The 26541-nt window shown below is 49.1% G+C and overlaps 11 protein-coding genes across 11 annotated transcripts; 7 read left to right on the forward strand and 4 right to left on the reverse strand.

Annotated features, from left to right (window-relative positions):
* Positions 1-57: 57 nt before the first annotated feature.
* On the forward strand, positions 58-1434 carry F9C07_2278423 (uncharacterized protein). Its single transcript, XM_041290423.2, has 3 exons — positions 58-516; positions 581-849; positions 907-1434. The coding sequence occupies exons 1-3, from the start codon at positions 193-195 to the stop codon at positions 1340-1342; spliced, it is 1029 nt and encodes a 342-aa protein (XP_041143771.2). The 5' UTR covers positions 58-192; the 3' UTR covers positions 1343-1434.
* An 847-nt stretch (positions 1435-2281) lies between these two features.
* Positions 2282-3380, reverse strand: F9C07_1354877 (uncharacterized protein). The gene is made up of 3 exons (XM_041285066.2): positions 2866-3380; positions 2502-2569; positions 2282-2444 (listed from the first exon to the last, which is right to left on the reverse strand). Exons 1-3 carry the CDS (start codon positions 3107-3109, stop codon positions 2301-2303), a joined length of 456 nt encoding a protein of 151 aa, XP_041143772.1. The 5' UTR covers positions 3110-3380; the 3' UTR covers positions 2282-2300.
* A 118-nt stretch (positions 3381-3498) lies between these two features.
* On the forward strand, positions 3499-8320 carry F9C07_2278425 (uncharacterized protein). The gene is made up of 8 exons (XM_071510296.1): positions 3499-5736; positions 5791-6397; positions 6473-6539; positions 6610-6877; positions 6925-7024; positions 7072-7181; positions 7248-7479; positions 7530-8320. The coding sequence occupies exons 1-8, from the start codon at positions 5345-5347 to the stop codon at positions 7872-7874; spliced, it is 2121 nt and encodes a 706-aa protein (XP_071364114.1). The 5' UTR covers positions 3499-5344; the 3' UTR covers positions 7875-8320.
* F9C07_2100877 (uncharacterized protein) lies at positions 3653-4937 on the reverse strand (the record flags this gene model as incomplete). Its single annotated transcript, XM_041290436.1, has 2 exons — positions 3653-4227; positions 4310-4937. The coding sequence occupies 2 exons, from the start codon at positions 4935-4937 to the stop codon at positions 3653-3655; spliced, it is 1203 nt and encodes a 400-aa protein (XP_041143773.1).
* A 2858-nt stretch (positions 8321-11178) lies between the features above and the next one.
* On the forward strand, positions 11179-12608 carry F9C07_1763 (uncharacterized protein; the record flags this gene model as incomplete). The annotated part of the gene is made up of 3 exons (XM_041290425.2): positions 11179-11785; positions 11856-12156; positions 12308-12608. The coding sequence occupies 3 exons, from the start codon at positions 11179-11181 to the stop codon at positions 12606-12608; spliced, it is 1209 nt and encodes a 402-aa protein (XP_041143775.2).
* Positions 12609-13423: 815 nt separating this feature from the next.
* Positions 13424-14856, forward strand: F9C07_2198901 (DNA-binding protein; the record flags this gene model as incomplete). Its single annotated transcript, XM_041285057.1, has 2 exons — positions 13424-13699; positions 13756-14856. 2 exons carry the CDS (start codon positions 13424-13426, stop codon positions 14854-14856), a joined length of 1377 nt encoding a protein of 458 aa, XP_041143776.1.
* A 752-nt stretch (positions 14857-15608) lies between these two features.
* F9C07_1761 (uncharacterized protein) lies at positions 15609-16405 on the forward strand (the record flags this gene model as incomplete). The annotated part of the gene is made up of 3 exons (XM_041290426.1): positions 15609-15761; positions 15836-15996; positions 16066-16405. The coding sequence occupies 3 exons, from the start codon at positions 15609-15611 to the stop codon at positions 16403-16405; spliced, it is 654 nt and encodes a 217-aa protein (XP_041143777.1).
* Positions 16406-17173: 768 nt separating this feature from the next.
* F9C07_2278429 (sirQ protein) lies at positions 17174-18845 on the reverse strand. The gene is made up of 2 exons (XM_071510297.1): positions 18471-18845; positions 17174-18418 (listed from the first exon to the last, which is right to left on the reverse strand). Exons 1-2 carry the CDS (start codon positions 18748-18750, stop codon positions 17535-17537), a joined length of 1164 nt encoding a protein of 387 aa, XP_071364115.1. The 5' UTR covers positions 18751-18845; the 3' UTR covers positions 17174-17534.
* Positions 18846-19493: 648 nt separating this feature from the next.
* Positions 19494-21036, reverse strand: F9C07_2278430 (uncharacterized protein). The gene has a single exon (XM_071510298.1). It carries the CDS (start codon positions 20534-20536, stop codon positions 19841-19843), a length of 696 nt encoding a protein of 231 aa, XP_071364116.1. The 5' UTR covers positions 20537-21036; the 3' UTR covers positions 19494-19840.
* A 261-nt stretch (positions 21037-21297) lies between these two features.
* On the forward strand, positions 21298-24185 carry F9C07_2278431 (uncharacterized protein). Its single transcript, XM_071510299.1, has 5 exons — positions 21298-21825; positions 22832-22923; positions 22979-23157; positions 23213-23777; positions 23846-24185. The coding sequence occupies exons 1-4, from the start codon at positions 21599-21601 to the stop codon at positions 23693-23695; spliced, it is 981 nt and encodes a 326-aa protein (XP_071364117.1). The 5' UTR covers positions 21298-21598; the 3' UTR covers positions 23696-23777; positions 23846-24185.
* A 185-nt stretch (positions 24186-24370) lies between these two features.
* F9C07_2278432 (uncharacterized protein) lies at positions 24371-25360 on the forward strand (the record flags this gene model as incomplete). The annotated part of the gene is made up of 2 exons (XM_071510300.1): positions 24371-24489; positions 24599-25360. The coding sequence occupies exons 1-2, from the start codon at positions 24379-24381 to the stop codon at positions 25358-25360; spliced, it is 873 nt and encodes a 290-aa protein (XP_071364118.1). The 5' UTR covers positions 24371-24378.
* Positions 25361-26541: the final 1181 nt, after the last annotated feature.

The following is a 26541-nucleotide window of genomic DNA, read 5'->3' on the forward strand; positions in this document are numbered from 1 at the left end:
GCCAAGGCACTCGGGTGGCTTGGTATGGGATTAGTTCGAAGGGCTAATGCATCCCCATTTGTGAAACCTGAATGAGCCTTGCGGCTGTATCCGACCCTGTCTTTATACAGCTTCATAAAATGGGGTTTATTAGCCGCCGAATCCCCTAGGTCCAACATTGTACGCACACATACGCCTTTACACATCCTCACGATGAAGACATTGACTACTCTTACGATTTCGTTAGTCGCCATTACGACCACAGCCGTTGCCAAGGAAGTCGGGTATTTCCAGTCGTCGGACTGTGTTGACTCATCGGGATTCGAATCATGTTACGAAGATGCGGATCAGAGATTTGCCAACTGTGTCAGCAACAATTGCGCTGGTGGAAGCAAGGGATGCGTGGAATCTTGCGGTGGGAACCCTGAATGCGTGCAATCGAAGTGTCCCAACTTGGGAATAGACTGTATCAATGTCTGTGATTGTGTAAAGAACATCGAATATATACAATGTGCCGCAACGAGTTGTTGGAATCAGGTACGCAAACTGTTCTCATCACAACAAACAATGCAATCCATTTCTTAACACGGGGGATTACCAGGTATATTCTTGCGAATACCAAAATACTGCCTACGACTTGCTTGATTCCTGCGTGAACACCGATATCGAATCCGTCCCTTTCTTCCCACCTCCTGATAATGCCCCCGGTGGCTGCTCTTGTAATCTCGGGAAAGTCGCTAAGGTACAAAGGGTGGCGGAAAATGCGATGCAAAAGTGTTACGACGACATGAAGCCAGATTGGCCTTATGAGCAGACAATGGTCTATGGGAGCACATGCGGGTGTTGCGGCCAAAGTTCTTATATCTCTTCGTACGTGCGGTAACCATATTGAGCCGTTGTCTCCCATTGCTAATCTTTCTGATTAAGGATATGGGACATATGCCCAAATACAATTCCTGCCTTGCTAGGGGCTGACGTCGTGTATAAGGCTCTCTTGGAGAATACGGACTGGGACAAGTGCGGGACATATCTTGATAATGACACTTGCATAGCGGACCTGGGCTTTAGCAACCTAACAAGGTTCCACGGCCCCGGGCAGCTTCCCGCGAATGGGACGGAAACACTGTATAATACTGGTGGTGTGATTTCGACGCCAGTGAGCGGAAACACGTTCACCTGGACGATCCACGACATTCCGCACCCTGTCACAGCTGCGGCCACAAACAAGGCTGTACCGACAAAATCAGAATCCGGTGGTAAGAGTGCGACAGCCACTGCGGAGTCTGGGGGACGACATGAATTTAGACTTTCCCTGTGGACTCTGGTCAGCACTATCGGTGCCGGATATCTGCTTGTTCGATAGCCACCATATGCGACTTGGAGTCCATTATGGTCCTATGTGACTAGATCTTTAGTATAGTAATGCATGAAGAACTGGTTGAGTGACAGTCGTGATGCACAAGTACTGCGTATGGTCTCTTGAATGGGTAGTAGACTTATATAGAGCCATAGCGATAGGAGATTAACAGCTCCAAAGATAGTTCCGAAGGAGTGAGAACGCAGATACAAGGGGAGCGAGGGCGATGCCCGGGAGAAAACTGAATAGGTAAAGGGAGCGAAATGCGAAATTGAAAGATGAGAGTTCCAACAAAGAGCTGGAATGACAGAAGTTGATTGAGCAGGAGAGTAAAAGAAGTCCTGGGACCTCTGCATATGTCCTACTACTTCCTGGCAACGCGACGCGTCGCGTGTATCCAGCGAGGGAAGACAATTGAAGTGGACTGTAATGGCAGGACAGGTTGCTGTGGTTTACCGGACTGTTCAATATGGGGTGCACGGACAAAAAGTCTGAAACGGTCCATTTCCGAAGAGGCTATCATAGTAGGCAGAGCCTGAGAAAGCCCTCGGTCCCAGATCATACGGACACTCTCGATACAGTCAACAACCATGGTCTTCTCTACTCCGATCAGGGGAAGCTGCAGGAGGCATAGGATATGTACCAGCGAGCACTATGCAATTACATATAGTATCATAGATGCAGGAGGGCTAAGCCCAGGGAATCGAAATGTCTCTATGATACTCCAGATGCGGCTACTCCAGGAGAAAGTCCAGATACACTCATGTTCTGCCAGCGATAAGACTTTGTATTGTTGCTTAATTGGTGGTTTACTTGGCATTCTGATAGTATGCTTCGTACACCGGCAGCACCTCGATCTCGCTCCTGTCAATCTCGCTCCTCCCAATCACTTGCCACGTAATCATTCCATCTTCCCAGAAGCATGAACTAGCGGCGGTTGCATCTCGCGCCGCTCCTGTTGAGCTCACTTCGTAGTACCACTTGCCGGGTCCGCATTCCATGCCTCCTTTCCAGAAGCCTGGACTAGCGGCGATTGCATATCTTGCCGGTGCTGTTGAGCTCGCTTGACGCCACCATTTGCCACGTATTCGCCCCACGCTTTCTTTCGCTATACAGCGGCACTGTCAGCAATTCCTAACACGATCGATATGTGTGGGCGAAATACCTCATGGTTTGCAGAATACAGTGCAGCACCCAGTGCAGCACCACCGAAAGAAGGGTCAGACTTCTTGTCTGGACTTGTTAACGGCATCATCCACTGCGGATGTTTCTTTGAAGATTGGTTTGACGACATGTTTGCTAATTCGTTTTTGGCGGGAGGATTTCACAGCAGAAGGGCTTGGATAATGATCGGAAACAGTCCAGCACCTAGCTTTGTTGGGGGGGGGGAAGGGGGCGGTGCTATATAACCCCAGTTCCACACGGCCTACTACTCGAGGGATTGCATGAAGGGGTCACAAGGCAAGTCGAGCATCGCTCGATGAAGCTAAGTACATGACTTGGAAATGCATGCGGAGTCTGTGACTTACAAGGATTTTGCCCATACATGAGGGTGACAGGGAACGTGGTCCCAATGACGGCGAAAAGGATTCCGGTCAGACGCTCGAGGGCCATTCCAGCTAGGTTAACTCGGTAGCCTTCCCACTTGACAGCCGGCTGCAGGTGTCCGGCTCTCAGGATGAGACTGTGTGGCTCTGGGATACGGCCACGAGCACACTGGAAGAGATCTTGCACGGCGGACCGGCTCCAGGTGGATTGGTTGGTTGATGTCATTTACCCTGACCCCTCGCAGTGAAAGGTTGGTTTACCCAACTAGGCCAAAATAGCAATCCGTACGTTGTTGGTATTGGGGGGCGATGGGTGGGTGTCGGGGCTGGTTGGATAAGGTGAGGAGGAAAGATGACTGGTCGCGGTGGTGGCTTGGTAGGAGTTTCGGGGTCAGGTTCCGCTTGGTCCACGAGTGTAGGAGCTATTGGTGCCGGGTGGGGTTTATATCGCAATCAGACTAGGGGGTGAATCCTGCGGGGAGAGAGCCTGGTGGTTGAGAACCCATCCATTTTCAACCTGATGCGGTGTGACGAGGTCGTCGATCTTACGGGAGGGCGGAAACCGACCTATTCTGCTCAGGGATGTGCAAGTGGGTAAATCTACTAAGTTCGTGACTTCTTGGAGTCAAACTCATACGGCCATGGTCAAGGAAAGTTGGATTCCTATACATAGGATTATGGGGTCATTACATACAGATGGAGTGGGTGGCCCCAAGTAGACATCATTCATCGCGCATTCATACCAGTGGAGCCAACCCAACCCCCATTCCTAGTTGTCATTACCCCAGCCCATATCTGACACCAGTCGCCCAATTCTTGTGGCCGGCCGGGATCGGCGACTGGGTTCATTATACACCGCAAGCTCGCAGGAGACCTCCATCTTCAGCAATTGGACGATCTCATCGAACCGGTCCCCTGATGCCCGACCACGCCTGGAGAGACCTGGGGCAAGCACCAGCCTCACAGTCAGCTCCTCATCCGTCTGGTGGGATTCAGCAGCTTCCATCGCCATATGGTCCGGATCAAATGGGCATGGTAAACGAACATCACGGTTCCAGGTGATGCTGGCAACCTGCCGGTTCAGCTCCTGATCCAACTCCAGACTTTGGGTGAAGAGATCTTGCAATCTGGCCTCAATAACGTCCTTTGGGGATAGCGATAACGACGCCAGATATTTGCTCAGAACTTTCACATTCATTGTCACAAATTGTTGCCGATCATCGTAGGCCTTATCTCCTTCAAATATCATGCTGTCGAGCACCAAATTACTCGTGTTCGCTCGCCACATACTACACCTGCGACGTGCGTCAGGAACGACGTCCTTGGCCTGATCATTGAGCGGATCTGGAGTGTGTACGTTAGCTTCATCTTCAACAGGTTCAGGGAGCACGGTGCGGACCAAGAATTCGGTACAAGTTGTACATACGAGCCCCTGCCTCCAGCGTGGCCCAACGAAACTGGTCAAATACTTTCCTCAGGAGAAAAGCCCACAGCAAGGCCCGAACCAGACTGGAACGCAGGGTCACCGAGTGTATATACGCCTCAAAATCCGTCTTGGATATGCCTAAGTACTGTTGGAAAAAGTCATACTCGGCAGTCATCTTTCGGTCGCGAAGCTGGGGGTGACTAAAGTGCTGAGCGGCGAATCCGGTTATGGTGAACCGTAATTGCGCTACGTGTTGGAGCAAGTCATCATCCGTCATCTGGTTGTAGCCGTGGCCCTGGCGTAGATACCGGTTCAATTCATTCGCAGTCTCTAGCCAAGACTTGCGCAACTCGCGTGCCTCCTGCTCTTTCTGTCTCAGATCCATCTTGGTCTGCTGATGTTGCTGTCTCTCTTCCTCAAGATCATGTTTTGCCTGGGCCAGACTCGTAGCGAGAACATCGGCTGGAACAGCGGTCGAGGGCCGTGAAGTCTGGATGGAGACAGCATCCAAGGCAGATGAATACACTTCATCGTTCTTCCCTCTGCCAGGAGGCGCCGTGTCTGCTGGAGAACCCATCAAAGTGGTTTTACCACGCAAAGGGTCCTGTGGGGGAATGGCAGTGGACATGTTTCTGACTTGGCTGAGCGATAACAGTGATGGGGAGTGAAGGCTAAGCCTCTCAGCGAAGGAGCGACGGGATGGGACATGGCCTGGGTAGTAGTAGCAAGCGCCGTACCCGCAGAAATGGAAGGCAGGCCGCCGTGCAACGAAAAGAGGGGTGGAGCGAGAACACGTAGCTCGTATCAGGTATGGAAATGGCTGTATAGACCAGGACTGCCCATGGAGCATTTTTGGTCTAGTCGTACTTTCACTGCATGTTGAATCGATAGCTTGGAGTCCGGTGTCCAATTAGGAGAGGTCTTTTCAGCCCCGGACTCACGCCACGTCTAAGCACACCCAAATGTTCCAGGGCATCCAACCCCAGGCAATGAGTCCCAAGGCATCGCTGCGCCCCATGCAGTAAGAGCGTGTATATGCGAGCGGCGAACCTGCAAGTGTGCTGCGGTCAGATCCAAATTCAGGTCGAAGTATTTCGTACGGAAGATGCGGATGGTTCTAAAACCGGAATTAAATGGGTATCCGGGCCACGCCCAAAGGTGCTTCATATTCTGTCTTATACTTGGTGGTTTTGTTCCTTTTTTTGCCCCGACAGCGATTCTCTTAAGCTCCATTCCAAGCCTCACACCTATGCCATGCCGACCTGGAAGACCTCATCGATCGCTGAAAGCGAGAGCGGCTTTCTGCGGAAAACCTCGGAGGTCCGCAACGAACGATGGGGCATGAAAGCGCTGGTGAGCAAGATCAAGAAGAAGAAGAAATACGATCTGGATGATTTCCTTGTTATTGGGATTGATTTTGGAACGACGTTCGTGCCGGCACCGGATTGGCCCCGGATCGATTCATGCTAATGGTCGTGTAGGTACTCCGGCGCAGCATGGGCGACAGTGGATGATTTCGAGAGAGATGAAATTAATCTGATCACCAGCTGGCCTAATCACGGGAGGGAAGAAGGGAAAGCGCCCACCGAGCTGTTCTACGAGGATGGGAAGGTGATGTGGGGATACGATATCCCAAGCGATGCGGACCCCGTGCGGTGGTTCAAGTTGCTGCTTCTGCGCGAGGAAGACATGGCGGAGGAGCTGCGTCAGTCGGAATTTATTCTGCGTGGCCGCAAGATGATCCGAGAGACGGGCAAGTCGGCGATTGACTTAATTGCGGATTACCTCCGGGCGTTGTGGCAGCATACCCTAGACACCATCCACAAGGCACGTAGCAAGTCCGTCATCGCGGCCCTCACCTTCCAGGTGGTCATCACAGTGCCGGCGATCTGGAAAGACTATGCGCGCCAGGGCATGGAAGAGGCAGCAAGACGGGCTGGAATCCTCCAAGACCGTCCAGCGGGTCCCACCGTCCTTTCCTTTGCGCCGGAACCCGAGGCAGCGGCTCTGGCAACCCTCTGTGAGCGGGAGCGAGATATCGAGAGCGGTGACGTCTATGTCATTTGCGATGCGGGAGGCGGCACGGTGGTAAGTGGGCCGTAGTGGGAGTCGATGGGGCGTGGACTTGAACAGGACATGCTGATGGAAGATGCCCCGCGGCAGGATCTCATCACCTATCGGGTTGGAGACTTGGATCCGATCGAAATACACGAAGCCGTAATCGGAACGGGTAAGTGGCGGACTCCTCGCTGCATTGATTCCTGCCTCTAACAACGGATCGCTAACATACTGGGGCTAAGGGGGTCTCTGTGGTGGCATCTTTATCGACGAGGCCTTCGAGGCCATCTGTAGAGACCGCCTGGGCAGGCAGTGGAACAAGCTCAGCCAGACTGGTATCAAACACATCTTGAAAGAACAGTGGGAATATGGCATCAAGGCCAAATTCAAGCCGAAGAACACCGGTGAAGAGTTTCCTGTTGCTATTCCGGCCGAAGCCTTCCAGGGCTCCGACCTAAACGACCATTCTCGGAAACCATTCATCACGAATGGGCGAATTCACTTCTCCAGGTGCGTACCGTGTCCGGATTGGTGGACGTAATGGCTGATCCCTCCAGCTCGGATATCCAAAAGGCGTTCACCCCCATTTTCGCCGACATCGAGGGCCTCCTCAACGAGCAGATTGCCAAGTCCCGGAGTAAAAGCTTACCGGTCAAGGTGCGTAGTTATGGGCCACAGTTTGGATCGATGCTCATGATCACCAGAATATCATCCTGGTCGGCGGGCTTGGCTCCAGCCCCTACCTCTACGAACATTTATCGGAGAGGTACGAGCGAGACGGGATTGACATCATCCAATCCACCGGTATCAGACCGTACGCTTCTTCAATCTTCCCTTTCCTCTCCGAGTAGTATGCTGATTCAATCGACATGTCCATCAGGCGCACGGCCATCTGTCGTGGAGCCATAGTGAAGGGGTTCCTAGACGGGCCCAGTGCGGCTATGACCGGCACCCCGGTTCTGAGCGTCGTATCAACAATTGCACGACAAAGCCTAGGCGTCGCATACTCGCCTCTCTTTGACGAATCTAGGCATCTTGAGAAGGATAGAAATTGGGATGGCGATGAAGGCGTCTGGAGGGCTAGCAACCAGATGATGTGGTATTTGCGAAAGGTTTGTCGTCGATGCGATCTTACCACGGTCCATATTGACGTTCAGTGCAGGGAGACGATGTTTTCAAGGCGGAGCCCGTCCGACACGAGTTTTACCGTACCTACGCAGATAAGACTGAGTTTACGGACTCCCTCACGGAGACCATTCTCCAGTGCGATGATGATAAACCGCCATCTAGGCGCAATTCGAGTGTCAAGGAACTATGCAAAATACGTATCAACCGACGCCACGTTTCCTTCAACTCCCTCGAAGATTACATGGGGAAGAATGGTCAACATCTGAAGAAATGGGTGTACGACATCGAGATGGTGCCTTCCGGAGCTTCTAACGAATTCGCAGTTATTTATCAAGGAAAAAGACTGGGGTCCGAGAAGGCGGATATCGAGTTCCAGTGATTGAGGATCCGCAACCATGTCGGGGTCCTAAGCCCTAGTTAGGAGCGGCTTGTCCGTTCCCATGCGACTAACGCACCTATGTCCTAAGTGTCCTCCTACTGTAACTGACTTGATTGAAGTGTAGATAGTGGTTGACTAAGATACCTTTCTACCATTGGACCCCATTGCCACTTGCCTAGAAAAACTGCCCAGCGTTGAGGAGTCTTGTTTGAGGGCATTACACCGGATCTGACCGAGAGGGAAGATCAGATCGTTTTATATCAACGCTAGAACCCGCCCCCGCCCCAAACCCGAACCCACTCTATTCCTAAATAGCGCCTTTAGCTTTTAATATAGGAGATGCCTTACTAAATTAAGACAGTCATTCAGGCAAACGGGGGCCCTATGGAATACTTGATATACTACGGCGCTTTTTATTCTAGATAGATGATTTCTATGAAGCTGAATTCCTTCAATTTTATTGGATCCCTAAAAGCGGCAGAAAAATACGTAGCAAATTGACACAGGGATCAGCACGATATTTTCACACTCTGCCACAGTACCTTGTGAGCCCCCAGATCTCGTCCAGAGATCCTTTCAACCTACTCCATCCATATTTTACGAGCACTACATCAGCACCATTTCGCACGATTGGGCTAGATCGGAGAACTGAGAAATACAGTAATTATGCTCACCTTCATGTTTGTTCACCTATGTTCAGTATCTCCGTGCCGAGGAAAGATATGCAGCTGAACGTAACATCAAACATAAGCATTCCCCCTTTCTTCCACGGTTCTCACTCAGGATTTAGGTTCTGTCAGCCCCATAGCGTCATCTACTACGGTACAAATGTAGTTCTGTGCATCCCAGGGCAAGGCCTTTCCGGTATGGGATGGAGAGATAATCCTCGCCAATATCAGCAACAATCCGATCGCGCGCAGCGACGTCTGTGACAAGAGTTTCGCCGGATGTGATAATCCCGTAGCGTTTCGAAGATCGCGTTGAACCTCATCAGCCGTCTTATAGCGCTAATAGTCCGGCCCGGGGACGTGGTCGTATTAAGCTTGGAAGAGGCGGTCGTTGTCGAGGCCCCGGTGAGCTTAGCCAGGATTCTCCTTAGATCTCTTGCCCATGTTCGGGTACTATTCAGCATCTCCTGAAGGAAACCGGGCAGAAGTACTAGAAATATAGTTACGTTAATCGACCTCTATAGTAATAGATATAGTGAACATAGGATCGTAGCGTTCTTTATCTTCTTGGTTAAGCATGAAAACATGGACTAAGTGTAGGAGTAGGGGTAGGCTATAAACAGTAAAGCTATCCTGCTAGCAAGAAGGACCTGGGGTAGTTAGTACTACTACCTAGATTACCAAGAAAAACGAGCCGGCTTGATAACCCAATAGTGTCACCGACACCAGTGTAAGGAAGCGAGAGGGAAGTCTGAGTTAATTGGTCTATCTAGAGAGAACATGAAGACGAAGATAGAGGACGAAAAGCAAGAAAGGCAAGGCCTATATGGACATGCCATAAAGAGACGCAAAGGATTGGTCCGGGAAAGCACCAGAAGATCTGCAACAAGCAACCCCACACGCAATCAATCGAGGTCTATGCAGAGGACGGAAGCACCAAACGACCAAGTGGTCGAGGTCAAGGGCGATCGAGTCATCACAGCCATCGTAGCCTTTGTCCTGGGACATCATGAATTAAACCACATTTTGGCCAGTCGTACTGCAGGATCCTAATCCACATCTAAGTCGTACCTCCATGGGCTCACATTAACATTCAACACGTTGCAGTCCCAGTAAAATGCGACACGGCCCTGACGGCCGTTTTTGAATGCCCAGATTGCGTCAACCAATGTTAAAGTACCAAGAATCGTATATCCAAGAGATCCCACGCTTATACCACCGGCAATCCCATAATCATATAGAGCTAGTTTTTTTTCTCCATTTTCGAATACTTCCCCCTTTAATCATATATCAACGGGCATATGCCGATGACAAATATCATATGAAGCGCAGTCAAGGAAAGGCCCAACCAGGTACCAAGGAAATTCATGTAATCCTGCATGCATTGACGAGGAAAATGTAAAGATGTAGGATCCGAAAAGCGTCTGTTCGGAGGAGATTTGCTCTACTGAGCATGTCGAAGCTCCAGGTGCATCCATAACGAGACAGCGTGGGTTGAACAATTCGTATCGGTGATGGAACCAAGCGCCAAAGGCGTTTTTAGTGATGTCAATGGAGTCAATGTTGTCACGACGAGCCATAAAAGGGGGAGGGGAAAACCAGACTAGAAGGCATTTACTCCGTTGAGGCGCTTTAGATAGCCTCGCTGGAGGTTTAGACGGTGGCTTCCCGACGACGAGGCAACCCCTGTGGGTCTAATCGTCAGCGTTGGCTTTGCTGGTCTTATGCGCCCATTGAACAAACGACGGCCTCCGGGCTGATGATTGGCTCTGCCCACCGCACCTTTTTACTCCCGGACTAACCCTGTATGTAGAAGGCTTCCTGGCTGCTACTTCCAAACACCTTCAGCCACGCAACGCCTTCTTCGGATAGACAACTGGGGAACATCTTTCCCTCATACATTCTGACTATATTCGACTCTAGCTCAGGTGAGAGGGTCGGTGGGGCGGTCCTGTGACGTGGATGCACTGGATGGCCACCAGCGAATAAGAGGCACGTTCACCAAGTCAGCTTTCACTTATCAAACTTAGAAATACAGACCTGGCCGAATTAACGGTGTTTCATATCGGTTTTGAATGTTGAAACACAATCCCAGCAGGGGAATACTATAGTAAGTTGTTATGCGGGTTGGGACTGAATTTATGTCTATATATGAGCGATGGGTGCTGGCTGGTCCTGCCCTCAATTCCCTTTCTCCCATCAGCCGTAACAGCAGGAGATTCGGCCCCCAAGCCTGTCTCTGCGCTAACAACGCATCTAGCAGTCCAGCAGTGCGCTGTTGGACGCTTGATCTCTTTCCCTAGAATCCTTCACTGGACCCGCCAATCAAAGAAGCGCAAAATTCGCTAGCTGACGCCAGGCCTGCAGCTCTCCGAAGTAGGACCAACACCAGTTCGTGTCGCAAACCCCGGCCAAGCTCTCAGCCTCGTCAGATCGACCTGGCAACGATCAACCTAATATTACGAACTCCCCACGGGGTTGAGCCTGCTGAGGTTTCTTCGAAATGCAAGAGTCCTGACTCGGTGGAACGCTCCTGTCCCACAGTTTTCAGGTCTCTTCCATTTTCTTGTTCCAAACGTTCTTTTTTTTCTCGCAGGCAATAGTCTTTATCAAGACAGAATGCAACTGTAATCATAATGTCGAACTCGAGTTCGAATCACTTCACCTGCCCGTCCGGCGGCACCTGGTACGTGTGCCCGGACGCGCCGCACTTCGTCGGCTGCTGCTCCTCGGACCCATGCACAAACGTCGACGCAAACAGCACCACGCCATGCCCCAACCTCTATCCCGCCTCCTTTGACACCTCCATCTTCGACGAGATCCTGCCCAACTTGTGCATCGGCTCCGCCAACGCGCACTGGTATACCTGCAACACCACGGACCCACCCTTCCTCGGCTGCTGCTCGAGCCCTGCTTGTTCAAAGACGGGTTGTCCGGCCGATGATTTACTTGCCGCTGCGTGGAGCTCGTCCCGTCGGGGTCAATTCGCCCTGTTCCAGGACGAGGGCACAGGCGATGACGATAATAAGGGTAGCGGCGGAGGGGGTGGGTTATCCGGCGGCGCGATCGCGGGAATCGTGGTTGGGGTTGTTGCGGCGCTGGTGAGTGTCGGCGCGCTCGTGTGGTTCTTCATGCGGAGAAGGAACAAGAAGGCTGCTGCGATGACTGCACACCGGCACACGCCGTCTGTGGTCGAGGGCGAGCATCAGATGACGTATCAATCCCCGGTATCGCCGTACCATGGTATGTACTAGTCTCCTTCCGGATGGGATCTCTCCAAGTCCATGGGCTGATATGTATTGCGTTTGGTCAGGCTCCGAATTCTCCAGCCCCGCTGGCACGACAATCGGGACAGGAAAGGACCCGAAATACATGTCAACTTCCTCAGCAGGCATCAGCCTGCCCTCTCCCGGACTACCCTCAGAAGGCGGACGGCCAATTTCAGAACTCTACTCCAATAGTACCGGGAGCGAGGATATGTCGCAGCAGAAATGGGCGCCGGGCCAGAGCTACGGGCTCGGTGTGCAGGGAGCAGGAAAACCAGAGCCGATACCGGAGTTAGACAGCAATGTGGCTGAGGTGCATGAGTTGGACGGACAGGGAGGAAATCGGCCGTGATGAGCCTCGACCGTGGGGGGTTGGATATATTGTCCATCGAGAGAAATTGTGAATTAGTAATTTATATATCCGTGATTTACCTAATTCAAAAGTCATATTCGCATGGCTTGAACGAACCCAGAAACTACACCTTGTTCACAACAATAGTCGCAGGGTCTTGCCCTATTCCTGGATAAAGCTGAGGCTCTTCATTCGGCCGGTCACAACAACACATATACTGCAGCCATTCGTGGATATCGCCACTCGATGGCTCCTTTTTACCACGCTGGAAGCAGTCAGCATTTCCAAGTGTCCACAGCATAAGGGTCACCAACCCCTTTGTATCTCGTCAAGTACGGATACCTGCAATGTGCTCCCATGCAACACCCTCGACAGGATTCTGGTGGACAAACTTCGCGCCGGTCAGTCTGTCAGAGGCAAGACCATATATACAGTATACACACCTTGATGATTGGTTCTCAATGGGAATAAGCAATTCAGTCCGTGTACTTGGCGCCCTTTGCTCGGGGTTTGCGGGCCAGCCGTTTGAGACCAACAGTCTATATATTTCCATTTACCAGTAGAAGAAGGGGCGGCGGGTAAAGGATTACTCGGTCTTAGGAGGAAATGTATATTGTCAGTTATAACTACTAATTGACAATATTCTTTATTCTTTTATAAGGCCCAAATACGACCTGTTAAGAAAATAAAGGAATGGGAGATAAATAGTAGAAAATTTACCTATCGCTAACTATTTTTAAAGTACAGAGTAACTAGAGTTGTTAACGGGTCGGGTTTTGATGTGGATATAGATCGACCCGACTGCGGAGTGCCCGCTATAGGCCTCCGTACGCCGCACTAATTCTAGATCTCTGACCCGAACCCGACCCGTTAACAACTCTACTCTGGATAGACAGGCTGTCTGTTAACCGTATTCATGATAGCCGTATTCTACCGACTAGTATAGTCGACACTAGATATACTCCACCGTTGATATGATCAGGTGACTGTGGCGTCTCAGGCATGTCGTGCATCTGCTCCATGGCCACGAGTCGTTAGAACTAGCGATTCATGACCCTGAATGCTGTTGAGGATAACCCCAACGCCATAGATGTAGCGCATGCGGAGGTTTATCATGGGTGTCCTGTAAGGACAGTATATCGGATGAGTATAAGTCCGCATTTTTTCCAAGCTAACACGCACTGAGAAACTAGACTTCGGTCTTCGGACCACTTCACTTACCCTTTTCATCTTGACGCATAGCATGCCAAGAAGCGTCGTACAATGCTCTGCTCACTCCCACGGGAGCTCATTCTGTATGTGGCCGACTTTCTCCCCGATGCCAGTCTTGCGGCGTTGCGTCGGACCCAAAGGGGGATCGCACGACTGCTGACGCCATGTCTGTACAACAAAGTGGTCCATGAAACTCTGCCCATCGAAGCAGAGGACAACTCGGATTCTGAATTGGATGATTTTCGCAGTATTTCGGATACTTCAGAGGCTGAAATGCCATCTCTCCATTGGACCAAATGTGTCCCGCGCTGGCACTCGGAAGTCATAGTAAATTATCTTCAGTCGCAATCCCAGGGCGTGTTATCACGATGTGGAACTCCTAGATCGAGCCTCCTGCATCTCGCTGCTCAGGGAGGAATATCGATGTAGTCCAGATACTCATCTCCAAGGGGGTGGACATTGACCGATGCCATAATGGATACAGCCCTCTCGCCAGCGCCGTGCAGTCCAGTCAGGAAGAAATGGCCCTCTGGCTGATCGGCCAAGGCGCCAATGTCACTGAATGGCGCATGGGAACCGGTTTAATCATCCTCAGCATAGCCGCTGGATTCTGTTCCGCAAATGTTGTCCGCAGAGTCGTCGACATTATTCGGGACAGGGTCGGTAACATCGGAGATATATTCTCCCCTGCGGATAATGTCCTCATCCTGCACCGTGCAATCTCGAAAGGAGATGCTGAATCCGTCCGCATTCTACTTGCAAATGGGGCTGACCCTTCCGGGTGGGATATACACGGTGTATCGGCATTGACACTGGCCACGGCAAGTGGCAACGAAGAGATAGTCACGATGCTTCTAGATTTGGGTGCAAACCCCTTACCTCATGACGCTGTGGAACGATCTGCCGTGGGGTGTGCTGCTAGCTCGACCAAACTGAGCTGGAAGACAGTAGAGCGGATTTTCCACGCGTATCGAAATGCAGGCGGAGATATCAACTGCACTTATGTTACCATTCCGGAGTTTGTTGGTGGAGCCCCTTGGCCTCTTCAGACACTGCCACTGCATCAGTTTGCTGCTGCCGGGTCGGTACCCGGGATAGAGTTACTCCTCCGCTATGGTGCGAAGGTCTCCACCAAGGGGCGCAATGGGATGACGGCACTCCACGCGGCTCTGTTCAGGTATCGGTATAATCGGGATACCTACCAAAACATTGACGAGATCTGCCAGGTGCTGGTTAAAGCTGCTATTCGATTGGGAGAAGATTCAAATAACCAATTGACCTCGTCTTCCTCCTTCATGCCAATGAGAGGTACCACGGCATTGCACCTAGCTGTGGTTTGTGAATTAGAGGAAATTGTCCGGTTGCTACTGGATCAAGGGGCTGATGTGAAGATAGTTGATGAGGAAGGGAAGACCGCCTTAGATCGCGCTAAAGGATTGGGCAACCAGCCAATCATTGATTTGCTCACGGCGAAGGACGTATGAAAATGTACAGAATGTTGTGTATAACTCCTGATCTTCTTCACGTATGCCATAATGGAACGATTCGAGCTGAATAGCCATGTCCTTGTGATCTGAAGCCCGTTCCACAGCACAGCCGTCTCTGCACCACTAACGCAGTGACATATCGTCTGGAGCCAATCATGAACTTTCCTGTCGACTTTCCTATCTGGGTTAGTACAGGGATTAGTGCGATTCTAGCAGTGAGGTTAGTATAGGTCACTTATTACTGTTAGTAGTATAGTCGATTGTAGTCAGTTGGGGGCGGTGGAAACGTCGGCCACGTCCGAGCTGTGGAATAAGTTCAGGCACCATCCATTGCTAATATTATTTCCTGGCAAGGCTGAGTGCGGGATTACCCGATGGCTTAGCCGTTCCTATTCAATCTAACCTGGCATTCCCATTGGCCACTTCGTTTACATGTTTCTTTAGTGCGATCAAAATACTTGATGGCTGTTGGGGGCCGAAAAAGAGCCTCAACACCAGACATTAACGTGGCTCGGTTGGTGATGCACCACTCAATCCTAGTGGGGATAGTAATTTCACGACTGCACAACTTTCGACAGCTCAGCCACGGTGGGGAACAGTGAGTAACCCGACACTGCCGAGCGGAAACCCGCCGAGTAACTTGTATATATATCTCAGTCTTCCTCCAGACTTCTCAATCAACCACTCTACGATCTCATCTCGTCAATTGTTTCTACAAGTCAATATACATTACCTTCCCCATATTCAGAATGCGCTTCACACTTTCCTCTCTTGCCCTCTTGGTCGCAGCTACGGCCGTGGCTGCTGACAACGTTGTCACATTGGCCGTGCCCGGTTCTAATGATAGCGAGGACAATGGGATGAGTGTTCTTTCGTCCCTCAGGTTCAAGATTGCTGGCATTGTACGATTCCCCGCAGCCTCTCATATGTAAAGCTATACCTCGATCAGGTACATACTAACAAACAAAAAACACAGAATGGTGCTACGACGTCGCTCCTACCCAACTGTACCGCAAGCGCTACCGCTACCACCACCGCCAGTACGAGCACTGCTACCGATGGCTTCAGTAATGGCCTGGTGAACTGCGAGATGACCATTGTTTCCGGCCCAAAGACCTTTTACGTGGCATATGAAGGGTAAGTACACATTATCCTTGACATACTGAGCCGGGGTGAAAAACGTCTAAACATGCCGAAACCTTCCAGCGAAACTGTCGAGCGATACGATATGGGCGATAAGAGCGCTACCGGCTATGTAACATGGACGACAACAAATGGAACATCGACCATGGAATCTGTCGAGTCGTCGGTAGTCCCTGTTACCTCAGCTGCATTCACCATCACAGGAACGGCTGCCTCTGTGACTCCCTTGGCTTCGGCCTCTGCTTCTGCTAAAGCTAGTATTAGCGGATCTGCAAATGCTACATCTACCAGCGCGAGTGCGAGTGCGTCGCACACTGAGAATGCTGCTATGGGTCTCCCCACAGGCCACTCCCTCTTCGCTGCGGGGGGTGCAGCAATGGCGCTTGCTCTCGCTATTGCGTAGAGCATGGAACAATACTCAATGGTCTACGATTACTTGAAAAGGGGATGGCCTGGATTGGCGTGACGTTGGAGAATTTTCGTTTAAGAGCATAATGCAGCTATATTCATGTATTGTTATAGACTTATAGAGTCAAGTCCTGCTATAGAATGCGTTCCTTTTTACAGTCAATATGCAGCCTGCGGGCTATTAATATGAGCTTTGTCAACATCCAGTATCCCAAGTGATGAGTGAATTCGAAACAACATATGGGGAAGACTATGGACTCTAAAGGACGAAAGAACCCTGAAGGACGATCTACTGTATACTGGTACATGTTTCTAGGTAAATATATCCTCAACCTATAGTCCAATGCTAAGAACGTTTTGAATGTAGAACCCACGAGGAAGTTATATAGCGATGCATTGTGTGTTCATCTCTGGAGGTTGCGGAGAAGATTCCTATTGATTTATATCTCTCGAGGCACTTCATCGAAGTCAAGTATAGTTCTTTTACGGAAAACAGGCTGGTAGAGTGAATTTATATATTTGATCCCTACGGCGGAAAAAGTCGTATAAGACGTTCACCGTACGTAAACATCGATACCTGAATGACTTCATACTATACCCTCTCATTATATTTATCCCTCCGCAACTCATTAACAGATACTCTATTCAACCCAAAGCGGCTATACCGCAGACTAAATTTATAATTTTTACCACCTTTACCAACGGCAACGCACTATTATCTAGCTAATTATATCTATTTATTTGGTCCCAATATATTTTCTACCAATTATAATAGCTAAAACCCTCGGACTATGGACTAGTCCGTCGTGGCTCTCTATAATCTCTCACTGTATTTCTTTCTTCAATCAAGCCACATACCCACTTCTTTAGATCCATCAACCGCCTGGGGTTCTAATATACTGATCAACTGAGATATTTTTTGCGGATCCCCAGTCAAAGTATTACCTGTCACTACTAGTCGACCAAAACAAGCATATAGGTGCTGGCCTTGAACACTGTCCCCAACATCATCCTGGACATTTAAGAAGTTACTTAAGATACTTAAGTGGGGATTATACTCCTCTACCGCTATCTCTAAGGAAAGATTCATTTAACTCCAATGAGCAACTCCAGACATAACAGATTCAAAAGGAAGAAGGAATGATCCTCGCAGCTGCCATCCTATCAAATGCGACACGATATCCCTGGACGGTATCAATGCGCTCCGTGAATCCAATCGAGCGGGCAGCATCAAGCGTGTACTCTCGGTCGAAGTCAAATTCAACAAGCATGAAGTGAATGAAAGGCCAGTTCTGCGCCTCGAGCGAACCCTTTCTCAACCCATGCTTTTCAACCAACCCAGCCCAGGCGCCTCGATTCTCACGAGCAAAGTCTTCGATTTTCTTCTGATCTCCTTGTGGTCCAGTTCCCACCAGCCCAAAATGCGAACAGATACCAGGCCAGACCTGTTCCCAGCTAACAACGTCACCGTTTGCAACATTGTACGCAGACCCGTTAGGGCACTTATCCCGATTCAGCGCGGCATATATCTCCATTTTAGACAGAATGTCCTGGAAGGTGTCGCTATGCGTGGAACGGTAGCCGTGCAGCATCCCGGGGAAGGGCACCTCTGCTGCCTGACCATGGACTTCGCGGTATAGGGTCAGGTACAACGCGATACCTTGGGCTAGGTTCATTACATTGGTACCGGGGACAAAGCCGATAATTCCATCCGGACGAATCTCTGAGAATGACCACTTTTTACCCTTTGACAGCTCAGACAGAGTATCATACTGCTCGTAATAGAAGACTTTGCTCCTCCAGGGCTCCGGAATCCGGGGCATGGATTCGTGAAGTGGGGGAGAGATCTTGAGCTCATTTGAGAATTCCAGTCCGTACCCTTTCCCACCGGTTTGTAAGATAAACGATTCTAGATTTGGAGCAATGCCACTGATTGCTTCAATAGCTGTGCGAAGGAGCCTGGCATTGACTTCCCTCCTTGATTCGAACTCATGAGCCTCGATGTAAGCTAGCAGTAAGTTAATTCCGTGGAGATTCACAATGGGACAAGCAAGGCTTACCACAAAAAAGGCCAACCTCAACTGACTCCACATCATGAACCTTGGCCTTCAGTTGACCGGTGACCGATGACACCGATTGCGTAAGATCGATTCCCGAAACAATGTCCAGTCGAGGGTCATCAGGAAGATATGCGTCTTTTTTTGAGAGGGGTCTATTGCAAAGACCAACAACGCGTCGAAAAGAAGAGGTCGTGGGGTAGCTAAGACATTGGTTCAAGAGAGACCATCCTGAAATCCCCGATGCTCCAAAGACGAGAGCGTACCTTCCATTATGCGACATTCCGGCGGCAGTGATGTTTATAGCAATGAGTCAACTAGCGTACATGAAGATAAATGATGGCCAAATACAGCGACACTTATATATGTCGAAGGAAGTCCCTCGACGTCACCAGATGTTGATATTGATTTATAATCTACACGGAATTCATTTCCCGAATGCAGCCACGTGTTGGCCAAGGGTGGAAGATCATCCGGATTATCTGTCCAAGACAGATCTCGATAGTACGCTGGCCTGAATTTCGCCTAGGACATCCATATAACGCAGCCCTGATCGGTAGTAGCTTGCAGCCAGTATCATATGGATATCTATGGTCACTCGTAGGTCCTTGGTGTGGTATATTGGCCATGGGGGTCATTATAGCATCTATGCAGTACGAGATCGCACTGAGGAGTAGCTAATAGATCATTTTCACATGATATCCGAATAAGTCTTCGGCCCAAGTACAACAGACCTTTCATGAAGAATATGATCCGCTTAAGACAGGTTTGATGTGGTTACTGATTTCTATATGGACCACGGAGTGTATATCCGTAAATTGTGGGACGAACCATGACGAGACCAAACCGGACCTAAATCATGTAAGACCAGAATGCAACTCCACTGGTGATATCTTTTACAATTAATTCTGAAGTGATCGGTAGATAATACAGGACCTAGAGGTTCTAGATTTGAATCCTTGATATAACTCCTCTCTATAGTGTGTAGCAGATAGGGTAGAACTTTAGAAGAACTTTAGATGAAGGGATAGGTTATATAGTTGAGATAGGTATGTATAGAAGGGCGTGATGAAGGTACCCGGGGATCCAAGGAGAACTAGATAGAGGTCTAAAGGGTGCCTATAGAACTGAGTAGTACTACAATTCGACCTTATCTATGTGCTTATAATCTCTAGGGTTTAAGGGCTAAATCCATAGTAGCTCGCGGGAACCCGTGCCACTCTAACTAGGATGTAAAGATCATACAACCTTCATCAAAGATGCTATGGGCTGCGACAACTCCGTCTCCAGGTCGCCCGAGCCTCCCACGGCACTACATTTGGTAGCATAATGAGGTTCCTCTCCATATGTACCCATCCCAAGACTAGTAGACCTCAATTCGTGTTCAGTTCCTCTACCTGCGTGATATCTTCAACAAACGTCGCTCCATACTCTCTCATTATCTGTATCTTCTCCCCCATATTCATCGCAAAACCTATTCTCCCAAAATCATGTGGCAGTTCCTCGGAACTTTCAAATCTTAGTACCCACACACCTCCATCCGTCGGCCAACCGTACACCATCACCTTCGCTTGTTCCTTCGTTTTCTTTCTAAAACCCGTCTCTACTTGGATCCAATTCTGTTTATTTGGCCAGAGTGTCGCACCAGTCCGTCGCATAAGATTACAGAACCTATCTTCTTCGTCGGCACTGGGTGAGCACTGCGATGCATGAGAGCGCGGGAGCGATAGGAAAAGCATATCGACAAGATCAGCCTCTTTGATAAGAACCCCGCCAGTGGAGGGGTAGCCAAAGACTGTGCATCCCTGGTCGTGGAAGACGGTCCGGTCCGTTGCCGATAGAGAAGGGTTTGTGATGTATGGGATATCCCAGTCCGGTGTGTCGTCCCAGTCCAGTGTGTCAACCCATTCCTGTGGGTCTTCCCCGTCCTGTGGGTCGTCCATTACTCTTCGTTGATGAAACATAGGGAAACGGTCTATGTTGATGGGAATCAAGCGGCCTATGGTCTTTTGGCAGAGAGTCGATAAAACGTTGAGGGTGATGGCGACGAACATGCTGCTAAGCGTCATGTTTCAACAATAAAGCTGTAAACAGGGAAAGACTGTGCTCTCGGGGTTATGTAGATGATCGTTTCAATGTGTAGGGTTATGGGAGAATCGCGAATATCCCATGGTTCATATGGTCGGTCAAAACTTTTGTCGCTTCACGTGGCGCTAGGCAGCCAGGTAAATTTATACCGCATTAGCAACTGCCACATATACAGAAGGGTAATATACTTTACAAAACTTTTCTTCACTAGCTGCCATGCCGCTTTGTCGAATATTCAAAATCACACTGTACGTCGGCTTTAAGCTGATGAACAAAATCGTTCAAAACCTTCTGTGGCGAGGCAATGGGATATAATACACTCTGTAGCTGCTTTAGGTTTAAGTAAGACGAAGCGAATATACAAGGCCAGAGCTTTCTAAAGCTGTGCATCATTAAATTGGAAAAGCATACTGAAGAAGATCCTGTAGGCGTAACGAACGGCCCTTTTATCATTTTTGTGTACCTACGGTGTATGCCCCAGGCCAGTTTGATGCGTATCCATTTGAGATAAACTTCGATCAGGGGGTATAAGACCTAAACTCTGAACTAAGACAAATTTGGTATAAACTGTACAGACCGTGCGAGTGGCAGCCGCAATTCTTCTTCTAGACGCCATGGACAACCGTGTCATTTCCGTCATCACCCAGAGCTACTCCGTATAGGGTGCCCATAGCGGGGGCAGCAGCTATAGAGCGAGTAAACAACCTACATAGCACCAAAGGAAAAGTAAATTTTTATCCGTGGGCTTGGCGCTGCACGGGGAAGTATCCGCTTCTTCGTCACTGGTATGTTAGACCTACTGGCCATTGGCTAGTTAACTTCAAACTGGTTTTTGTGTAGTCTGGAGTGTCTGTAAGAGGAAACTGCCGTATACACTATGCTATGTACACATTTATATAGATGTGTCTGCTATATCTTCTTTTTACAGACTCCAGTATACCACCAAATTTCAATATGTCAAAACCAGGGAGCGAGTCTGTGTAATAGACTTGGGAGCAAACTTCTCATAATAAACCTTTAGACTTACAATCGCGCCTTCAACCATGTTGCCATTTCGGTCCCTGACTGCAGAGCAGCATCAGATTAGTACAATGAATTATTGGGGCTTTCAGTTAGTCGGCAATTTAATCCATCACATTGCACGCAGCGAAAGACTGAACGATCCTATCTTCAGCATCTTCCCCGAATTGCAAAACGAAGTCAAAACAGCCTACATGGCTACTGGTAATGGCGAAGGTTTTGGGATCTTCGAGTTGCGCGATCCAAAGACGTATGTTCCGGAAACGTCGTTCGAGGATCATAGAGGGAGACGTCTTCATGTATGAGTGACAGATTCAGACCCCGATTCCCTCCCTAGTAAGATGGTCCAAGCCGGAGATAAATGGATCGGGTCCACGGTTCACCCTGTGAGGGACGTGTCAGCTCCGGTGGGGTTCATAAAATTTCAACCACTCGTACGGAGTAATAATTTACCTATTGAATTTTACAAATTTTAGATCATTACTTGAATAAGTATACTGAATCTATATTCCCTGGGCATTTTAGATAACCTTAATATGTGTTCTTACTATCTAAATATTCAACCTCGGCAGGCATATTGTAAAGGGCGTATTAACGCAAAGCACTAATATCCTAAATATCACCTAAAAGAAAAATATGACTTCCTGCCTTAGTTCTCATTAGTACACTATGTAGTTTACTTATGTTAGTATTAAGGTACGTTAGGGTTTAAGGAAATGGGGCCCCTTGAGGGGCTTAGCTGAATATATGTTATAGTGTGGTTCGGGCGTTTTAACATCGGATACTTTTTGACATAGAACTGTATATACATAGTTAGGACGATCGCTGTCAATACCCTTTTCTTTTGATTTTACATGAAGAGTTTAGTCAAGATAATCAGCAGTGTAATTATCCCAGTAGAAATTTCGTGCTTGGACTTCGGATACCTTAAAGCTATGAGTGAAATAATTTGCCCACCCTTGCAACAGGTTGACCAGCTTTTCTGTTTCTATGCGATCGCTGTTCTATATGTTCCTTACGGAGATCACTAACAGACGACGGCCACCAACCTCCTCAATTGCCGTCTTGATGATGATGCCTTGTAGACAAGCCATCCCTTGCGTCCGCGCGGTACCCATGCAAGGCAGATGATAACTAATAACCAGCTCATGATTGGAATGTCGACGCGTCAGGAATGCTGCGCATCGTCGAAATCGACGTCATTTGTTTTTATTCCAACTAGAGCTCCTATGAATATCTTCAACTGGCCGTCTCAGATTGCAGTCTGCCATTGATTCACATAACACCTGTGTCCTCAACATGACATTAAGAAACCCTATCCTTGCCACATTTGTGGCCGTCAGTACATGTATGCTTGAGCTCCGTCCGATCGTCTAGAGACATATCTAACATTACTCGACCAGTGCTGTCCGTCTGCCACGCCCAAGCCCCTGAAGCAGTTGTTTATACCGATTCGGCGACAGGAATCACCTTCGATACATGGAACGTGCCCTCGAGCTCAAAGGCTGGTGGGCTAACCTTCGGCGTAGCGTTGCCTAGTGATGCACTCAAATCAGACGCTACTGATTTCATCGGATACCTAGTATGCCTCCCTTGTCTAAGCTTCGGCATGGTGTAGCTCAAACTGACCAAAACAGCGCTGCATAGCTACCGACAAGTCCGCAGCAGAGGGCTGGTGCGGTATAACACTAGGCGGCTCCATGACCGACGCCCTCTTATTCGTCGCGTACCCAGATGGCGACGCCGTGCGGACCTCCCTGCGCTTCGCCTCAGAATACGCGATGCCGGGCGTGTACAGCGGCAACGCGACCGTGAAACCGATTTCCGCGACGGCCAACTCGACTGGTTTCTCATTAATCTTCCATTGCCAGGATTGTCTGCATTGGTCGCAGGGTGAGACTACTGGCAGTGCTTCTACCAGCAGTGGTCTCTTGGACTTGGGCTATGCGCAGTCCGTCAAAGCTCCGAGCAACCCGTCCTGTGCGGCCGAGCTTAAGCTTGCTAGACACGATATACAGGGTACCTGGACGGCTATGCTTGATGATCATGCTGCAAGCGACTCCTATGACAAGTGGCGGGCTCTGGCGAAGGATGCAGTTCCTGAGAAGTGCTCCGCTTAAACATGTCATACTGTTTCCTCTGTTCTGTTCCGACATATCCGGGGCAGAATTCCCCAGGCTACAGCAGAGTCCGGTAGCATTGGTACGAACGTCAGCCTGGATATACGGTAGGATAGCAAGGAGCTAATGGAGGTTACTGTATTTGAACAGATATATCACTTTTCCGTCTAGCGTTTCACTCTAAATGAACACTCGGAGCATGACATATACAGTTTCATTTGTGAGAGTATGTACATGGTCAAATGCAATATTACTTACTTGGACTTTATTTACAATGAGCCAACGTTATGTATGTGGTGCACGTCAGGGTTGACTTTTCTGAGGATTCCCACTATGATGTCAATAGATCTTGATGCCGAGACTGGGCTTCCCGAGCAGCGATAACAACAACAGTGGACTAAACATACACCATAGCTATACTTACTAGACGGTCTTTATCATAAGGTGGATATATGCAGCATGTAGATCGAGAGCCAATGTAGACGTAACTCATTGCTGTGTTTGAATCAGCGTAGTAGGGTATCCGGAACCAAAGTCCACACCCAAATGGACCTGTCACACAAACCCCCCTATTCCACAACGACAAGTTAAAGCCTTTCCTGCACCTGTTCAACCCGTAGATCACATTATCTCCATTTTAAACCATTCACTTGCTAAAGGTTATCTAAGTGTGTCCGGAAATCATGCCTCGTGCCGCCAAAAAAGCTTCAGCCCGGGCCCCTTTGGATGCCGCAGACCCTAGTGGCCTCGTGTCTCAGCCCCAACCTCCAATCAGCACATCCCACATTCCTGACGTGAGGTCTGGCGATGAAAACCCGAACCCAGTCGTTCTATCGCCTGATAAGTCCACTCAGTCCATGGTCTCTACGGCAGTGACAAAAACGGAAAGCCGACGCGTCAGAGCCCGAGGAAGTAGAGGAGATAGACGACGAAGACCCGCCTCTTGATATCCTAAAATGGAACTGCACCCAGGTCCGACGCAAAATCAAAAACTTCATTGAGTCGAAGGAGATGAAAATCGGCGAGTTCCAAGAAGCGATCGGGGTTTCGTCACGGAGCTACAATACATTCCTCAAAATGACTGGCGAGAAAGGGAGCGAGTCCAACACATACTTTCACGCGCACCGTTTCTTTCTCAAACGGGAGCTTCAGGGCATTAAAGAGCCCAAGAAGAAGCCAGCTAGCAAGCAGGCGAAACTGGACACCGAGAAGAAATACGATGTCAGCGGGATTCACCTTCCCGGGGAAGAGGAAGGCAAGGTACAGGTCTATGATACATGCGACGAGGTCCGAAAGAAGATCTATGCTCATCTGCGGGATCCGAACGTCACTAAAGCCGGCTTTCTCAGGGAGATTGTGAAGAGTTACACGCCAGAACAAGCGGTCAAGTTTCAAGGCAACTCTTTGACCCGGTTTCTGGATATGTCTGGTGCCAATGCGGGCAACACGAATGCTGTTTTCTACGCTGCATATGTTTTCTTTGAGAAGTTACGTATCTGTGATGGTCAGCCCAAGAACAAGTTTCGCGAAGAGATGGAAAAGATCTGGCGCTCTCATGGCGGATTCGGTATCGAAACTCCTCACCATAAAGGGTATTGGTGTCATGCTAGCGAATTCGTGTATGTCGATAAGTACGGTCAGACGGGGTTCGGCAAAAGGCGTTGATCCGTACCTGCGCTGAAATGCATGAGACGCAATACTTGGTTTTTTCTATACCTTCTTTTATGTACAATATGTTCGTGTTATGCTGTATCTAAGGATCTGTTGAATGCGTATGCTGCTATTCACTATAATCCTTGTTACCCTTCCGAACACTGTATGTGGTGCATCCTGACTAGATCTACAATGTTTAAAGCATGGATTAAGCAACCAAAATCCAGCGGTGTTCGAGTGATCTTGGTCATAGCTTACACTGTCCGAACGAATATGTAGAAGCTCTGTTTGATGATTAGGCATCAAGAGATAAGAGTAGAAAAGAATGAACCTTGATTTGGGATTGATTGGACTACATAGTATGTTTCACGAATGTAGTAGCCATAGGTTCTCACATCAACGGTCCTTTTGTCTTCATCCATGTTGGAATATATAGTGGCGGATGCGGAATCTTAGAGGCAGCAACCGTCCCGGAAGATATTTTTTTTATTTAGGTCAGTAAATGGCTGCAGACTAGCAGTCGAACTAATGATTCATTTAATTACCTTCAGCTACGTGTTTCATCTCCTCTTCTTGCCCAATGTTTCAGCAAGATATACGTGTAAGTCACATGATGAGATATGCAGAACAGGAAAAATTCCAGAATACTGCCCATTCGGAAAGATAACGAATGGTGCCTGAAGACGTTGCCTGAGGCGACTGTGCTATAACGACCTCAATTGTAGGTCTGGTAATGTTTTAGTCCGGCTGCAATGTTTCATGCTTGACAGAGACTTTCCATTTGGTCTCTGTCTTCATCCCGCAAGCATCAGGTCTTCACCGCATCTACCTCAAAAAAACGTTTAATGTAGTCGAAGCTGGTGCAACCATAACCATGCCAACGTGCGCTCACCACGAGGGAAACATAACCGGTAGTGCCTCGAACAGAAGCGAGCTTTTACATGGATTAGAAAGATCGCTTGGATCGTGATCACTCACCAAAGTTGGTGCCGAATTCAATTCTGATCCGAATCTAAATGATGTCCTATCTATGACTCTATACTCCGCGGATGAGCCCACGGAGCGAAGACTAGTGGAGTGTTTGGTAAAAGCCTCAGGTCCGAGGTGGAGTTGGATGTAATTTTTATTGATTAACACGGGTCGCTGGAGGGTCTTCACCTGCCATCCCGAGAAGTGGAGTTTGGGATCTACAA

This window comes from Aspergillus flavus, chromosome 2, assembly GCF_009017415.1.
Source record: "Aspergillus flavus chromosome 2, complete sequence".
Lineage (NCBI taxonomy): Eukaryota > Fungi > Ascomycota > Eurotiomycetes > Eurotiales > Aspergillaceae > Aspergillus > Aspergillus flavus.

Coding starts and splice junctions, on each gene's coding strand:
- F9C07_2278423 (XM_041290423.2), top strand. CDS start 193: ATGAAGACATTGACTACTCTTACGATTTCGTTAGTCGCCATTACGACC. Junction 517..580: donor CAACGAGTTGTTGGAATCAG/GTACGCAAACTG, acceptor GGGGATTACCAG/GTATATTCTTGCGAATACCA. Junction 850..906: donor CAAAGTTCTTATATCTCTTC/GTACGTGCGGTA, acceptor TTTCTGATTAAG/GATATGGGACATATGCCCAA.
- F9C07_1354877 (XM_041285066.2), bottom strand. CDS start 3,109: ATGACATCAACCAACCAATCCACCTGGAGCCGGTCCGCCGTGCAAGAT. Junction 2,570..2,865: donor CATGTATGGGCAAAATCCTT/GTAAGTCACAGA, acceptor TAACAAGTCCAG/ACAAGAAGTCTGACCCTTCT. Junction 2,445..2,501: donor TGTATTCTGCAAACCATGAG/GTATTTCGCCCA, acceptor GCCGCTGTATAG/CGAAAGAAAGCGTGGGGCGA.
- F9C07_2278425 (XM_071510296.1), top strand. CDS start 5,345: ATGCGAGCGGCGAACCTGCAAGTGTGCTGCGGTCAGATCCAAATTCAG. Junction 6,540..6,609: donor CGAAGCCGTAATCGGAACGG/GTAAGTGGCGGA, acceptor ACTGGGGCTAAG/GGGGTCTCTGTGGTGGCATC. Junction 7,182..7,247: donor CAATCCACCGGTATCAGACC/GTACGCTTCTTC, acceptor CATGTCCATCAG/GCGCACGGCCATCTGTCGTG.
- F9C07_2278429 (XM_071510297.1), bottom strand. CDS start 18,750: ATGTCGCATAATGGAAGGTACGCTCTCGTCTTTGGAGCATCGGGGATT. Junction 18,419..18,470: donor TGAGGTTGGCCTTTTTTGTG/GTAAGCCTTGCT, acceptor ACTTACTGCTAG/CTTACATCGAGGCTCATGAG.
- F9C07_2278430 (XM_071510298.1), bottom strand. CDS start 20,536: ATGACGCTTAGCAGCATGTTCGTCGCCATCACCCTCAACGTTTTATCG.
- F9C07_2278431 (XM_071510299.1), top strand. CDS start 21,599: ATGTTGCCATTTCGGTCCCTGACTGCAGAGCAGCATCAGATTAGTACA. Junction 22,924..22,978: donor ATTTGTGGCCGTCAGTACAT/GTATGCTTGAGC, acceptor TTACTCGACCAG/TGCTGTCCGTCTGCCACGCC. Junction 23,158..23,212: donor CTGATTTCATCGGATACCTA/GTATGCCTCCCT, acceptor TGACCAAAACAG/CGCTGCATAGCTACCGACAA.